At 54.1% G+C, this 14,350-nt stretch overlaps 1 protein-coding gene across 1 annotated transcript in view; it reads right to left on the bottom strand.

Moving 5' to 3' along the window:
• Positions 1 to 4,204: 4,204 nt before the first annotated feature.
• Positions 4,205 to 14,350, bottom strand: part of COL22A1 (collagen type XXII alpha 1 chain) — a 61,709-nt gene continuing 51,563 nt past the window's right edge. Inside the window, exons 56-67 of the mRNA XM_038760680.1 lie at positions 11,932 to 11,976; positions 11,427 to 11,480; positions 10,937 to 10,990; positions 9,796 to 9,849; positions 8,530 to 8,601; positions 8,278 to 8,313; positions 8,004 to 8,048; positions 7,120 to 7,299; positions 6,503 to 6,569; positions 6,108 to 6,290; positions 5,564 to 5,641; positions 4,205 to 4,568 (exon numbers count right to left, since the gene is read on the bottom strand). Of these exons, the coding sequence (XP_038616608.1) occupies positions 4,381 to 4,568; positions 5,564 to 5,641; positions 6,108 to 6,290; positions 6,503 to 6,569; positions 7,120 to 7,299; positions 8,004 to 8,048; positions 8,278 to 8,313; positions 8,530 to 8,601; positions 9,796 to 9,849; positions 10,937 to 10,990; positions 11,427 to 11,480; positions 11,932 to 11,976 (1,056 nt within the window). The 3' untranslated portion in view covers positions 4,205 to 4,380. The remainder of the gene's footprint in view (positions 4,569 to 5,563; positions 5,642 to 6,107; positions 6,291 to 6,502; positions 6,570 to 7,119; positions 7,300 to 8,003; positions 8,049 to 8,277; positions 8,314 to 8,529; positions 8,602 to 9,795; positions 9,850 to 10,936; positions 10,991 to 11,426; positions 11,481 to 11,931; positions 11,977 to 14,350) is intronic.

Here is a 14,350-nt window from a genome sequence, read left to right as displayed (position 1 = left end):
GGCCAGTAAAGTGGATCTCCTGCCCAGCCCTCTTCTGCCATTGCTCGTGAGTCGTGGACAAGTCCGTTGGGATTGGATTTAGTGAGGCTGAAGCGCATCAGGAAGGGGAGAGAACAGGCTGTGTCCTCAGGCCTGGCGCTGGATCCAAGTGAAAACAGCAGAGCCACAGGTTGACCCCGGCCGAAGCGGCACCACTTACTTTCCACGAAGTGCTCCCTCTGGCCCCAGAGGAGTGAGCGAGACTGATGCTGCCGCATTGATGGATTGGACCAAGAGCCCCTCCTGTCAGGGATGGCTGTGCTGGGCAGCGATGGCTGGCAGCAGTCCAGGCGTGGCTGGGGTCACAGCCTTTTGGGAATCTTGAGGATTTGAGTTGCAAAAATATGTTCTGCCCATTTGTGCTGAGACCAGCAGCAGAGACTGTGCCAGAATGAGGGTTAATGAAGGGGCACCTGTGCATGTGCGAAGACGGACGCGCACGCGCACACACACACACACACACACACACGCCCCCGGGTGGGGGGCTCTCCCCAGAAAAGGAAATGGGCTCACACCCTAATACGCCTCACCTCTACACAGAATAAGAATAATGCATTTACTAAGCACTTTCTCTGGGCTAGACACAAGAGAATCAGCTCAAACATCATCCCTGTACCCCACAGAGCTCCCAGGCTACAATGCGTGAGAGCAGGGCTCTTACTTCCCTGACTAGACTGAGCTCCTGGTGAGCAGGGGGCATGTCTACCAATTCTGCTGTACTATACTCTCCTAAGCACTTAGTACAGTGTTCTATGCACAGTAACTGCTCAATAAACACCATTGATTAGGACACTGAAATCCTGAAAGGTAAAGTGACTCACTGATTCACAGGAGAATCAGTGGCAGAACTGGAACTAGAACCCAGGTCTTCTGCCTCCCAATTCTGGACATCTGGCACCTGAGGTTGGGTCTAGGCCACCCATCAGAACTGGCTCGGGGGCTTCGCCCTTAGAAGCCCCTCCCCCAGCCCTTTTTCTATATTAAAGGGTTCCTTCTACCCTGGAGGGTTACTCCATTAAGCCTCTGGGGAAACAGCCATTTCCTCCCACCCCAAGCTGCTTAGACACAAGTTGGTGTGTAGGGTTTTTAAAAGAATCCATTTTCTTCTAAAGAAAGCAGGAAGAGTTAAAATCAGAGTGAGGGGGCAGAGGGTGTCAAACTATTCTGGATCTATTCCTTTCCCAAAAGGCTGTTTCCTGAGAGCTCCCCATCCACACGCTTTATTTTTGGCTCCACCGCTGTGAGAAGGGAACGGCCCTCCTGGTGACTAGCATTCGGCGCTGGTTAACCTGGGATGGGCTGGAGGCTGGGTGGAAGACAGTGGGTGTGGAGGAGGGCAGGGAGGGATGGTGAGCAGGTCTGGGCAGGCAGGCCAGGAAAAGCATGCTGCCCCAGTGACCCTAGACCCTTTAGTGATGCGGAGGAAATCTGACCATTTTGACAATTCACGAAATTCAAAACCTATGAGCTTTCACAGATGGCTTAGGAGGAAAGCAGACCCGAAGAGGACTAAGTGTCATGGAGAAAGAGAATCCCTTGCCCAGTATTCATTCATTCATTCACTCAATCATATCTATTGAGTGCTTACTGTGTGCAAAGCACTGTACTAAGCATCCAGTGTCCAGTTGGGCCCCTTCCTTGGCCCCTGCCATCCAGCGATTGGCACTCAGACACCTATGGTGAAACCAGGAGAGGTGCATCCCTCCAACAGCAGGTCCTTCTTGGAAATTGTGTGTGCAACCGTGGGGATGGTTCACCCTAAGCCAATCCCAATCTCTGGCCCAGCCTACACCCTGTCTAAAGGCTCGCACTGCAAAACGGCCAGGAGGACAAGTGGCTGCAGCCTGTGCCTCAGAACAGAATCCCTCTGAGACCTCAACAGCAGCAGCCACCACTATGCCCTCCCCAACTGGGTAAGTCATCCAGTGCCACAGTCAGAGAGGCGTCTGACCCATCTGATCCTCTGGCTGTCCTCAGCGTCAGAAGTGCCCAATGAGAACCCGACATTCCTCCCTATCCTGGCCAGTCAGGACTCACCCAGAAGCTGAGGAGCTGTTATCTGACAATGCCAGCTGCTTGGGCTCTTCCTGTAGCACACAGTAAGTACTCATTAAATACGATTGATTGATTGAGGAGAGGTCACCGGTGAATGCTCAGTAAACACAATAGAATAGATTTATTGATTGATTGAGTGCCCAAAGGCATGGGGATGTGCCCCACCAACCACCCCAGCTTGCCATCCCAAGCTCAGCACAGCACACAGCACTCGACATGAGTTAATCACTTAATCAAAACTCTGATTGTTATCATTACAATTACTATTGCCATTACTCAGGGATTGTTTCACAGAACTGTTGATTGCATCATTAGGTCAGGGAAGGGAAAGAAATCCCAACGGTCCGCCCCATTGTCCGGTTGTAATGAGTTTACTGAATCAGGTTCACAACAACAATAAACAGCATCTGGAGGCTGGACAAAGCTTCCATCGGGTGACATCTTCATGGGGGAGGAAGGTAAAATGAAACTTTTGATGTCTACCCTGCTCCTGGAATAGTAAGAGGAGAGCTGGTGGGACTGGAGGAGGGTCTTTGGGGTTCCTAGGGGCCAGTCTCCTCCCTTGGAGGACTGGGCTGGGGACAGAGATCCCCCAGAGCACTGGAAAGGCCAGAAACCAGCCCATCAGACAGCTGCAACCCCATCCCAGTAAACACAGGACAGTCCACCTCACAGTCCAGCCTCCATCCAGGGCAGTGGCCACTGTTGCCCGTGGACTGATCCACAACCAGCACCACTTTGGCTGCAGGTGGCTTCTGTCCATTACACAGAGAGCTAGGCTGGCCAGTCAGACCCAGGGTGGAGGGCAGTGGATGGAGAGATGCCTGGGAACCATTCTTGGGGGCAGGATGGGGAGGGACAGGATGAGCAGAGGCAAATTCCCAGAAGAAGCAAAGTTACTCAGTCCCAGTGTCCTGGTTCCAGTCCCCAAATGGCTGATGAGATGATTGCTCTGCACGTCCAGCTTTGTTTCAGACTCTGGCCTGGATGGACATGGCTTTTCAGGGCTCTCACTCCCATGTGGCGTGACCCCAACAGTCTGAATCCAGGGTCAAGGGAGGCAGTCCTCTATTGGTAGTGTCCAGCCACAGAGGGAAAAATCCAACCGGCATGTCCAATGTGAACAAGGACTCCGTGTGTCTTCTCTGACTCCAGCCAGAAGACCAGTGAAGTCTCCTTGGAAAACTTCCCCCCACCCCTGGAGGTCAGAAGTCAAGAGACTGTGAGGAAGTGTACTAAAAAGATTCCCAGAACGCAACCTCCACACCCAGCAAGTGGCCCAGTTGTCAGTTCCATCTCAGTGCCTGGAGGAAGTGGAACAATGGGCTGGATGGGCCCAGGAGAGCACCACTGGCTCAGGAGCAACTGGTGGCAACCACCCCCATGCCCTCCTTCACTGGTGAGGCCAGGGTTTATCTGGGGACCCCTGGGGGCCGAGCTGATCGCGCGCCAACAGCCCAGACTCTTTGCTGACCTCTCCTGCTGCCATGAGGGACGGAAGATGACCACCCGGGGAGCCAGAGTAGAGAATTCGAGTCAGGTGGGGAGGTTCTCAGATGGTATGGATCCCGTTGGACGGGACCAGCCCAGGGCTGGAGCAGGGGAGGGCCCTCAGTCATCATGACTGGCTTCCAGGAAAACGGGTACTGTCATCCTGCCCACCGCCAGTGCCAGCCTGCCTGGGCCCACATCCATCCTTCCCAGACTTCCCTGAGGTCTAGATGCCAATGCACAAGTCAGGCCAGGGAGTCGACAACAAGGGGGAGACCCTAATTATGTACTATGCCATAGGTGTATCCTAGCAGAACAGGCACTTCCTAGGCTCCAGTCTCTGGCACCCTTCTCTTTCCCTGGTCAACTTTGGGCCCCCTGATTTCTCTGGCCCCCGGGTCCCTGTCAGCCTGGAGGCTGGTCAGCGGTGAGCCTAAATCAATCTGAGTCTCCCTGAAACCATGGGAAGTCTTCACAGAAACAGAGCCTACACTGCATTCAGGCAGCAAAACGAATAAAACAAGATGACAACCCACAGGGAGGAGAGGAGTCATGGGTCAGACCTCAGGGGCCTATGAAACGATGACTCAAAATAACAATAATAATAATAATAATAGCATAAATGATCACCTGGCTGACATTTGCATCATTACACAGGATCCCCCTCAGCCTCCCCTGGAGAACAAACCAAGCAGAAAAGCCAGGTAAGTGATCCAGCGGCCCAGGGGCTGGCCCACTTCAGGCCCGCTCCATATTCAGCATCCAGGAGTCAGTCCAGGCAGGCAACCTCAGCTCCTACGGCCCTTTGACGTTGCCGGGCTGCCCTGCGAGGCTAGCCATGTAGGCACATTGAGAGAGGTCACATTGCCCGCGAGGCCCGGGGGGGCCCTGTGGACCCGGAAGACCAGTGAGTCCAGCTTCTCCCCGAGGGCCGGGGGTCCCCGGGAGTCCATCCTTGCCGTAGCCAGGCTCCCCTGGTTGGCCTGGGAAAGGAACAGGAGCAATGCAGGAGCCAGAAGTCAAGAGGGTTATGTCAGGGATCCTGCCCCTTCCAGCACCACTAGACATGTCCAGTGTTTGAGCCTAGCATACTTAAGCTGTGAACGCGTGACCTGGGCACACACAGCCAAAGCATGCACAGCCCTAACAGCTGTACACAACAAACAGGACCCAGGCACACAAGACCCAGAGATGCTCCTCACGGCCTTGAATGCTTCACCCAGCACACACGACCCGGGAGCACTCTGAACAAGTTGCATTCACACTTGACCTCTGGCCATCAGTTCTGATTCACCCAATCTAGTCTGCCAAGGTACCAGAAAGGAATTGCTTTCCAAGCTGTTCTCAGGCTTGGGGAAGACTGTTTTCCTCAGAGCCAGGAGCTGAGCAGTAGCCCCTTTCTAGACTGTGAGCCCGCTGTTGGGTAGGGATTATTATTATTATTATTATTATTATTAATGGCATTTACTAAGTGTTTACTATGTGCAAAGCACTGTTCTAAGTGCTGGGGAGGTTACAAGGTGATCAGGTTGTCCCATGGGGGGCTCACAGTCTTTATCCCCATTTTACAGATGATGTCACTGAGGCCCAGAGAAGTGAAGTGACTTGCCCAAAGTCACATAGCTGACAACTGGCAGAGCCGGGATTTGAACCCATGATCTCTGACTCCAAAGCCCAGGTTCTTTCCACTGAGCCATGCTGCTTCTATCTGTTTCTGAATTGTACTTTCCAAGCACTTAGTACAGTGCTCTGCACACCGTAAGCACTCAATATGACTCAATGAATGAATAGAAGGAGTGCTGGCACTGAGGGCGATCACTCTGTCCATCACCTGGAGACTTTCCTGCCAAGTCCTCACCTCATCAGTCATGCCAACTTCAGGCCCACACAAAAGCTCACTTGATGTGTCTTTCTCTGTCTCTCTCCCAGTCTCTCTCCGTCTCCATCCAAGGGGATCGATCACAATTCGGACACTTACCAGGGAGGCCCGGGGGCCCGATTTCTCCTCGTTGGCTGATGCCAGGCTCCCCTCGTTCCCCCGAGGCCCCTCGATCCCCTAAAAAGAAACAAGTTCCAGTGAGACAAATTAGCCCCCGGACAGTGCTTGCTGCCTACAAAGGCAGTATGGTCCAATGGAGAGAGTTCAGGACTGGGAGTCAGGAGGCCCAGGTTCACATCCCAGCTCTGCCACTAGTCTGGATTCAGGGTTATGATAGAGACAGAACACTAAGAAGAGAGCACGAGACTTGGGGAGGCTGTGCTACTTGGACAGCTCAGGGTGTATAACAGCAACCTAGGGAGGCTGTGCTGCTCAAACAGCCGAGGCTGGAGAGAAGAGGGTCTAAGCCTGGGGAGGCTATGGTGCTTACATAAGCAGAGGTAAGACGGCTCTCAGCTTCACTAACCACCATCTCCCTGTCAAACATCACCACCAGGAAAGAGTCCAGAACCTGTGGAGGGCAGGAGGGCACCCTCACTCCCAGCCCTCCCTCAGCAGGAGGTAGAAGGCACCGGTCACTCACCTTTGGGGCCCATTGGCCCTGCTGGCCCTTCCTGACCAACCTGGCCTGGCTGGCCTGGCTCTCCCGGAGGTCCCGCCCTGCCTGGAAGCCCATCCTTTCCGGGAGGTCCCGGAGGCCCAGGCCGCCCCTGGGGGGCTTTGATATGGGTGGGGGGCATCTGAGCCAGAATGTACGCTACTTTGGCTGTGGACAAGAAGACAAAAGTCACGTCAGGAGGAGGACATATAAGGCTCTCACCAGGAAAACAAGAGAGGGGCAAAGTGGGAGGTAGTGTGGCCCAGAGGAAGTAGCCTAGGGCTGGGAGGCAGAAGACCCAGCTCACATTCTGGCTCCATCTCTGGCCAGCTCAGCCCAGCCTGGTGCTCCAGGAGACCACATCAGGCACGAGCACTTACCCTCCAGCTGCTTCCCCAACTCCTCCTGGATCAGGCGTCGCAGCATGTCTGTCGACGGGGACTCTCCCTGGAGCCAGGGGAGAGGAAGTGGGACTGTGCCCTAAAGGACTGCAAGGCCAAGACAGACCCTGCTCCCCAGGTCTGGGCACTCTGGAGCCTCCTTCCCACATGGTGAGAGGGAGACATCTCCTTCCCCATGTCCATCCCACCACTGAGGAAGAGAGTGGCTTCAGAAGTTGGCTAGTTGGAGAAATAATTCTAAGGCAAGAAAGCATCTTGGGGGTTGAAATTGAATTTGGGCAGTGGGCTGGTGAGAAGGACATTACTCTAGGCTTCTCTGTGTTTGGCTTTCAGGTAGCATCCTCTGGGGGCAAGGTTTTCCAAGGGGCTGATGGCTGCACTGGTCTGTCCCCCAACCTAGGATCAGCCCCCTCCAGGACACAGGCTGATGGGTTCCAGACCCCTGGATGGCTACAGCCCCCAACTCCTCTCAAGTGGCCTGGCCAGAGCTCAGCTAAGAGGATTGGCGTGAGCTGACCCTGACCCCAGAGAGCTCCCAGCCGTCAGACCCAGACAGGCAGGGGGCCCTTCCCGGAGACCAGAACTAGCATCCTTACCCGTGGTCCAGGGAAGCCTGGCTGTCCAGGGGGTCCCGTGGGTCCAGCTGGGCCATTCTCTCCTGGAGGTCCATGGGGGCCCGGGGAACCAGTGTGGCCTTTATGGCCCGGAAGTCCAGGCTCTCCGGACTGGCCCTTCTCACCCCGGGTTCCCTTGCTGCCTTGAACTCCTGGATCACCCTGCCAAAAGAAAGTATGTGATAGCAAGTCGGAGGGCCGAGGCCAAAAAAAAACCAAACAAAAAACCAGAGCAGAAATTTGTCTGGGGTCACCAACACACGGAAACACACCAGCTCCAGTGTCTTTAGATGGAGCAAAATGCCAGAGAATATGGCAGCAGATTGCCAGAGAGGACATACATGTGTGCCTCTGTGTGTGTACATATATATATATCTCTCTATATATAGATATTCATATGTATATAGAGAGTATAAAATACACATAAACACACACTTCAAAGATGAAAGCCACTTTCCTGGGTGTAAAAAAATACTTGTTTCCCTGTGAAAATGACTCCTTTTTCCTTCGCAAGGAAACAGAACAGTGGAAAATATCCTCATTCCAGTGGTGCCACAGCCCGATTGGAACCGGGGCAGAGTCTCTTTCTCAAAATCATTTCTGCATTTCCCAGAAGACCCAGTGTCCCTTCTGCTTCCCACCCCCACGGGGAGCTCCATCCAGCATGTTGAAGCTTGATTGGTGGGTCTCCCTGGAAGCAGTAATCAAAGTTCTGGCATGGGGAAATGACAGATTGGGAATTCCACCCCACCCCGCCCCTGCTACCACAGTGGGCAGAAGCCCAAGGGGCCAGGACTCCTCCCCCAGCTCCAACCTGAGGGATCAATAGCTCCCTTGTCAAAGCGGTGGTTGGGGGCCCCACCTACCCTTTCTCCTTTGGCTCCTTGCCCACCTGGTGTCCCAGGGGCACCCTGCAATGAAAAGACTGGTGAGTGGGGAAGAGGGCCGATGGAGGCACCGTCCCCAGATCCGGCTGGGCTCCCTGGACATCTTCCTGCCCCCAGCTTCCCAACACCATCGGCAGCAGCGGTGGCACTCCTGCACAACCCCTGCAGTTGCAAATCCTTGTTGTGCTATCACTTTACTGGGAATTGGGGGACTCAGCAAATTGTGGGATAAAAATAGCACCCGGAAGCATACCTCTTTGCCTGGCATCCCCTTCTCTCCAACTTCACCCTACGACACACAAAAGGCCAGCTGAATGAGCCAAACTGAGCAAACTGACCAACTCGCCTATTCTTCCAAGGCACCACACCCAGTCCAGGCTTTATTTCCACTCTGGGTTGGTGGGAGCTGGTTAGATGCACTACAAGTGGAGGAACTGTCTACAAGCCCATTCACGGTTCCCACCCTTGAGCCCTGGGTGGTCCCCCATCTGAGGGATCTTCTTACCTGAGGGCCTCGGGGGCCCAGGAATCCAGGGAGACCGGGGTTGCCATTCTCTCCTCTGGTCCCTTTCAGACCCTTCAGAGACCAAATGGAGCATTACTAAAGGAACTCTCTGGCCACGAGCCTGTCCCTCCCTAGGTGCCCCCCTGAAAGCCACATAGTCCCCTGAGCCAGGCTTTACAGCCCCTGCAGCCCAGGAGGCCCTGCACCCAATTCCCGGGACCCCTAGAGCAGCCCAGTGTCTCTGCTGTTGAGGAGGAGGCTGCTGAAGTCGTTGGAGTCACCAGTCAACAGAGAGTGGCCAAGACGAAAAGACCTTGGGCCTGGAAGTCAAGGAGACCTATGTTTTAGTCCCAGCTCTACCACTCGCCTTCTGTATGACTTTGGGCAAGTCACCTAACTTCTCTGTGCCTCAGTTTCCTCATCTGTAAAATGGGGATAAGATGCCTGTAACCTCTTCCCATTAGGCTTCAAGCCCTCCCCTCTTCCGCCTGACCCCCATATGAGAGGGGGACTGGTCTAATCTGGTTATCTTGAACCAAAGTTCCTGCCTGTCACAGTGATTTGCACACAGTCCTAAAAAAAATACTGTTACTGTTACCACTATTATCTCCCCAGCCTGTGTTTGTGAACCAGCCAGAAGTACCTAAGCACAAGAGAGGTGCGGCAAGGGAGTTGCTAGGCAACAGCTGACCTCACATCTTGTCGATGCTCTTGACATTTGGCAACCTCTAAGCCAGCTCCCAATAAGTGGATCTGGCACCGGATCCCCGACTGCGCAGACAGGGACTTGGAAGTTGCCTGTCGAAAATTCTGATGTTGGACAAACCCCGACCCAAGAAGGACCCTTGATCATGGCTGTCTGACTGACCTTCTCCCTGAAACCTGGACTGAGGGTCCCTCTAGAAAGGCCCCAACAAGGACCAGGAGGACCAGAGGGATCGGGGTTTCTCCTGCTCTTCCTTTGGTTGTCCAGTCTTAGACTGCAAACCCTTCTCGGGCAGATCTCAGGCATCCCCCCTCCACTGCCCCATGCCAGAGCTCAGACCACATTGCTTGGCCTCAGTAGGCACTCAGAAAATGACACTGACCCACGGACTGATGGCCTCAACCCAAGCAGCGCAGACCAGACTGCCTGTTCCCTCCTATCCCACCACCTCTCAGGGGTGCCCCCACTCCTGTGAAAGTCATGGACTAGGTTTCCCCTGATTTCCACTGGTGGCCCAAGTGGCCCTGGCAGCTTGGTACTGGGTTGGTGGACAAACTCACCGGGGGTCCTGCTGGGCCAGGGTCCCCTGGGGGGCCGGGTGAGCCACTCTTACCCTGAGGGGTGGGGGAGACAAAATAGCCATTAATAGCAGGGTCCACTGGCCCATGGTACGCCTATTCTGTGAGTAAGGGAAGGGGGTAAAGAAGAAGGAGGAGGAGAAGGAGAAGGAGGAGGGGATGGGGAAGGAGGACGGTTGACCCCAGGAGGTGCTGACTGGGACACCAATACTCTGTCTGAAGCAGCATGGCTCAGAGGAAAGAGCCCGGGCTTTGGAGTCAGAGGTCATGGGTTCAAATGCCGGCTCGGCCACTTGTCAGCTGTGCGATTTTGGGCAAGTCACTTCACTTCTCTGGGCCTCAGTTACCTCATCTGGAAAATGGGGATTAAGACTGTGAAACCCCACTGGGACAACTTGATCACCTTGTAACCTCCCCAGTGCTTAGAACAGTGCTTTGCACATAGTAAGCGCTTAATAAATGCCATTAAAAAAAAAAGAATGAGGCCACCAGGTTGCTTAGTGTGGCCTGGGAAGCCCAAAGCCTGAGGTCTAATGCCAACTCCACAGGCTCCAGTTACCACCAACCCCTGCCCCCTTCCCATTCAGCACCACACCCAGACTTCTCAGAAGGTCCCAGAGCCAGGTGCACCCCTCATGCCACATTGCCCAGCATTCTTGTTCCCCCGCTGCCCATCCAAGGCACTGACAGCCTCCCACCACAGGCAAAGAGATGGTCTGAAGGGAGGGCAGGGTATCCATCCCAGCTTGACCACTATGACTGCAGCCCAGGACTTGCCCCAAACCTGAGAATCCTGAGCACTCCACCCACAACCCACATGCCCCACACAAGTGGCTTCCCTCACCTCCCCAGACCTGAAGCGTTTGGTTGCCCTGGGGAGCCCAGCTAGGCACTGTGCCTTGGTGGAGCCTCTGTTTCTTTCCCTGACCTCAGACTGGATCACCACAGTCTTGCCCACCAGCATGGATGGAACCTCCAGACAGAATCATTCCAATGTCTGCTGATGTCCTGATCACCCCCTCTGCCCTGAATTGGGACCGAGACCCACCGCGACATATGGCACCCAACATCCGCTTGCATCTAGGATGTGGCCTCCCTACCCAGAGAAGCCAAAAGCACTCACTGCTGGCCCCCTCTGTCCCCGGGGGCCCTGAGGGCCAATGGGTCCGGTGTCACCCTGAAACAAAGACAAACCCCCCTCAGGATCATGGTTCCCTTGGCCACAAAAGGAAGCTTGATTAACTGGGAGGGTAGCAGCAGCAGGGTTCAGAGGTACCATGAAAATAAGCACCGGCCCACATGCCCTTTAAACAAACACGGTTGGCCCAAGAGAATTAAAGGGTTGGCCTGAGGGGAATTCCACCATCAATCTGATGGGAGATGCAGTAAGCTCTCCAGTGGCCCCTTCTCTTTGGGTCGGATTTCAGTTGCCGTTACGAATCTCAGCTGCCACAGCTGCAGTGGTACCAGCAAGGGGCACCACCAGGACAAGTGTCCTTCATTACAGGGTGGCACATGAACCCCCTCATATGTCCCCTCCCCCATGGCTCCTCCCAGATGCCCCCCAGAGAAACAAGCAGCCCCCCACAGCCATAAGCAGGCAATTCACTCACATCTTTCCCCGGCGAACCTTCCCGGCCCGGGGCACCCATCATGCCCGGCTCACCCTGGGGAGGAAGAGATAACCACGTTTTTAATAGGCACTGAGCAAGGGTCTGACACTAGGCTGGCTACCAGGCAGAGCCTGGAGCGGAAGGAGCAAAGAGCAGCCTGATGCTCTCAGCCCCCAGGCTGGTCCACATACCAGTGGAGAGTAAGGTTGACCACTAGGGAACAGTGGCCTCATGGGGGACAAGGGATGGACCACGGCTGAGGCTTACCCACCCTTAATGGCAGGTCTCAAACAACCGTCTTCTGTTGTCCACTTGGTTGACATTTGGGACACTAGCACTTAGTACAGAGCTCTGCACACAGTAAGCACTCAATAAATACCACTGCTTGGTAATACTGTCAAGTGGGTCAGAGAGTACCATCCAGGCTAGAGGTGGAGGGATGATTGAAATGGCCTCCAAACACTTTTTTCTGACCCAATGAGTCAGGATCAAGGAACACACTTACCCTAGAGCCAGGTAGGCCTGGATCTCCTGTGTGGCCCTTGAAACCCTGGTGGGGAGAATAACAATCAGGCACTCCCACTCTCTACATAATTTCCCAAGTGTCAGCTCATCGTGACCCACTGTCGGGCGAGAGGGAGAAACTTGCTCACCCCTCTCCCCCACCGGCCCCATCCCCCCAACCCTTCCACCCATTCCATCACCCATTCTCACCTGACCACACTCCAACCCACTCTGAAACCGCCCCCCTCCCTCCTCTAGCCCAGATGGGCAAACTGAGTTTTGGCCCAAGGGGGCCGAGTTCTCAAACACCACCCAAGGGCTACGGGAAATCCCAGTGTGGCAACCACCGATTCAGTGGGAACAGAGGAGCGTTGGGGAGGTGGATGGAGGATATCCCACCATGACAAACGTTATTTGCCACAGATTGCTACATTATTGTCACTTCAATCTTTTGCAGGACACTTTACCCCCTGGCCACTTACTGCTATTTCCCTGTATTAATCGCTGGGAAGTGGCTGAAATACAAAAAACCCACACCCAGTCCCATTCGGCATGGGGCAGGAAGGCTAAGACCATAGCAACATCACATCTTGATTGATGGCTCCTGCATGGGCATGACCATTTCTTCCTGCACGAACCTGTGACCATGTTGTACCACAACAGACTGGTGGGAAGGGCATTCTCCAATTCCTTTACCACATTCTTTCTGAACGACGTAATGGAAACATGGACTGTAGCAGAATTGGATGTACCAGACTCCTCCCTCTGGGAGTTGGGGAGAATCCCTCGTGGGAGCATGATTAGAGGAGGTGGGCCTACCAAGACCACTGCTGGACCAGGACCACTGCTGAACAGAGATGGGTGCAGCCCATCCTGTCCCCACCAGCTGCCACTATCCCACTGGGGTCAGAACAGGCCATTAGTGAACTGCTGGAAAGCTGGAGTGTTCCATCCGTCCCAACTGGAAGAGACCAACTCTGATGCACTTCCTCTCTCATAAAGGTGACTTGGATGTCCGCTAGACTGGAGGCTCCTTGAGGACAGGGATCTGGGCTCATACTATACTCTATTGTGCTCTCCAAAGCTCTCAGCACAGTGCTCTGCACTTATTCAGCCCCCAGTAAATACCACTGATTGACTGATTGCTGTCTTCCAGCCTGGGGCTCCAAGACAACCAAGAGAGAGGGCGAGACACCCTGGGCATGGACAGAACTCCAACTGTCTTCAGCCCTGCCTGGCGGAGACCACTGGCCAGCTGGGTAACATGGGGAAGTCACTTCACCTCTCTAGGCTTCGATGTCCTCATCTGTAAAATGGGGAAGATAATGCCTTCCCCCACCTACTTCACAGAGACATTATAAGGCTATAAAATAGTCTATGTAGTCATAGTGGTCCTCTGTATTTAGAGCAGACACCATTGACAGTGGAGAAATAAAATTAAAATAACATAGCCAGTGTGAAAACACTCTGGGAAAATTCATTCATTCAATCATAATTATGGAGCGCTCACTGTGTGCAGAGCACTATACTAAGCGCTTGGAAAGTACAATTCAGCAATAAAAAGAGACAATCCCTGCCCACACTGGGCTTACAGTCAAGAAGAAAATAAAAGCACTGTACATAGACAAGGGATTAGCAGTAACAATTCCCACCCAACCCCTCCCCCCATGCCACGGGTTATATTTCTACTAATTATGATCTCTTTACACCTGGTACTTGGCTGAAAGGGGTTCACTCTGATTCATGGCAGGTTTCCCCTGGAGAGGCAGGGATAGAATCGGACAAGCAGAAAAGGAGCAGGTGTCCACACCCCAGGTAATGCCCACAGCTGACCACGGGCCTGGGCTAGGGCCACGGCCAATTGGGAAGCATGTCATGGTCCCCATATCGAGTCCTTTCTCCCTGCGCAACCTGACACACACACTCCTGACACACATCTCTGCCACACCAAGTTCCGTGTTTGTATCAAATAGGGTGTTTCTGACGTATGCCCTCAATCATGTGGCCCTCAGGTCTCCAGCTATCAGAGCACCAGCAAGCTGGCAGGACTCCCTCAGGCCCAGGGTCCAAGTTGAGGGGAATTGCAGGATTCAGCCTCATTGCTTGCACAGGCTCCCCCTGCCCAACAGAGAGCTCATCCCAGGGCAGAATCAGTCCGAAACCAACCTGACAGCTCAGCGGGAAGAGGCACAGTCAGAGAGGATGAGGCTAATGCCGTTTGTTACGTGTGAGAGGCTCAGCAAGGTGTCCCCAAAGGAGCCCTGTAACCTGAACATCCCCCTGCCTCCACCTGCAGGGGATCATGATTGCCAGTCATGGCTGTCTGCCTCAGTCTCCCTAGTGCATCTCCCCAATTGCATCTGCTAACCTGTGCCTTCCATGGCAGAAGGACACTGCTGAACCCAAACATGCTGGGTCCA

This window comes from Tachyglossus aculeatus, chromosome 18 (assembly GCF_015852505.1).
Source record: "Tachyglossus aculeatus isolate mTacAcu1 chromosome 18, mTacAcu1.pri, whole genome shotgun sequence".
Lineage (NCBI taxonomy): Eukaryota > Metazoa > Chordata > Mammalia > Monotremata > Tachyglossidae > Tachyglossus > Tachyglossus aculeatus.
This window is presented reverse-complemented; position numbering and strand designations above follow the sequence as displayed.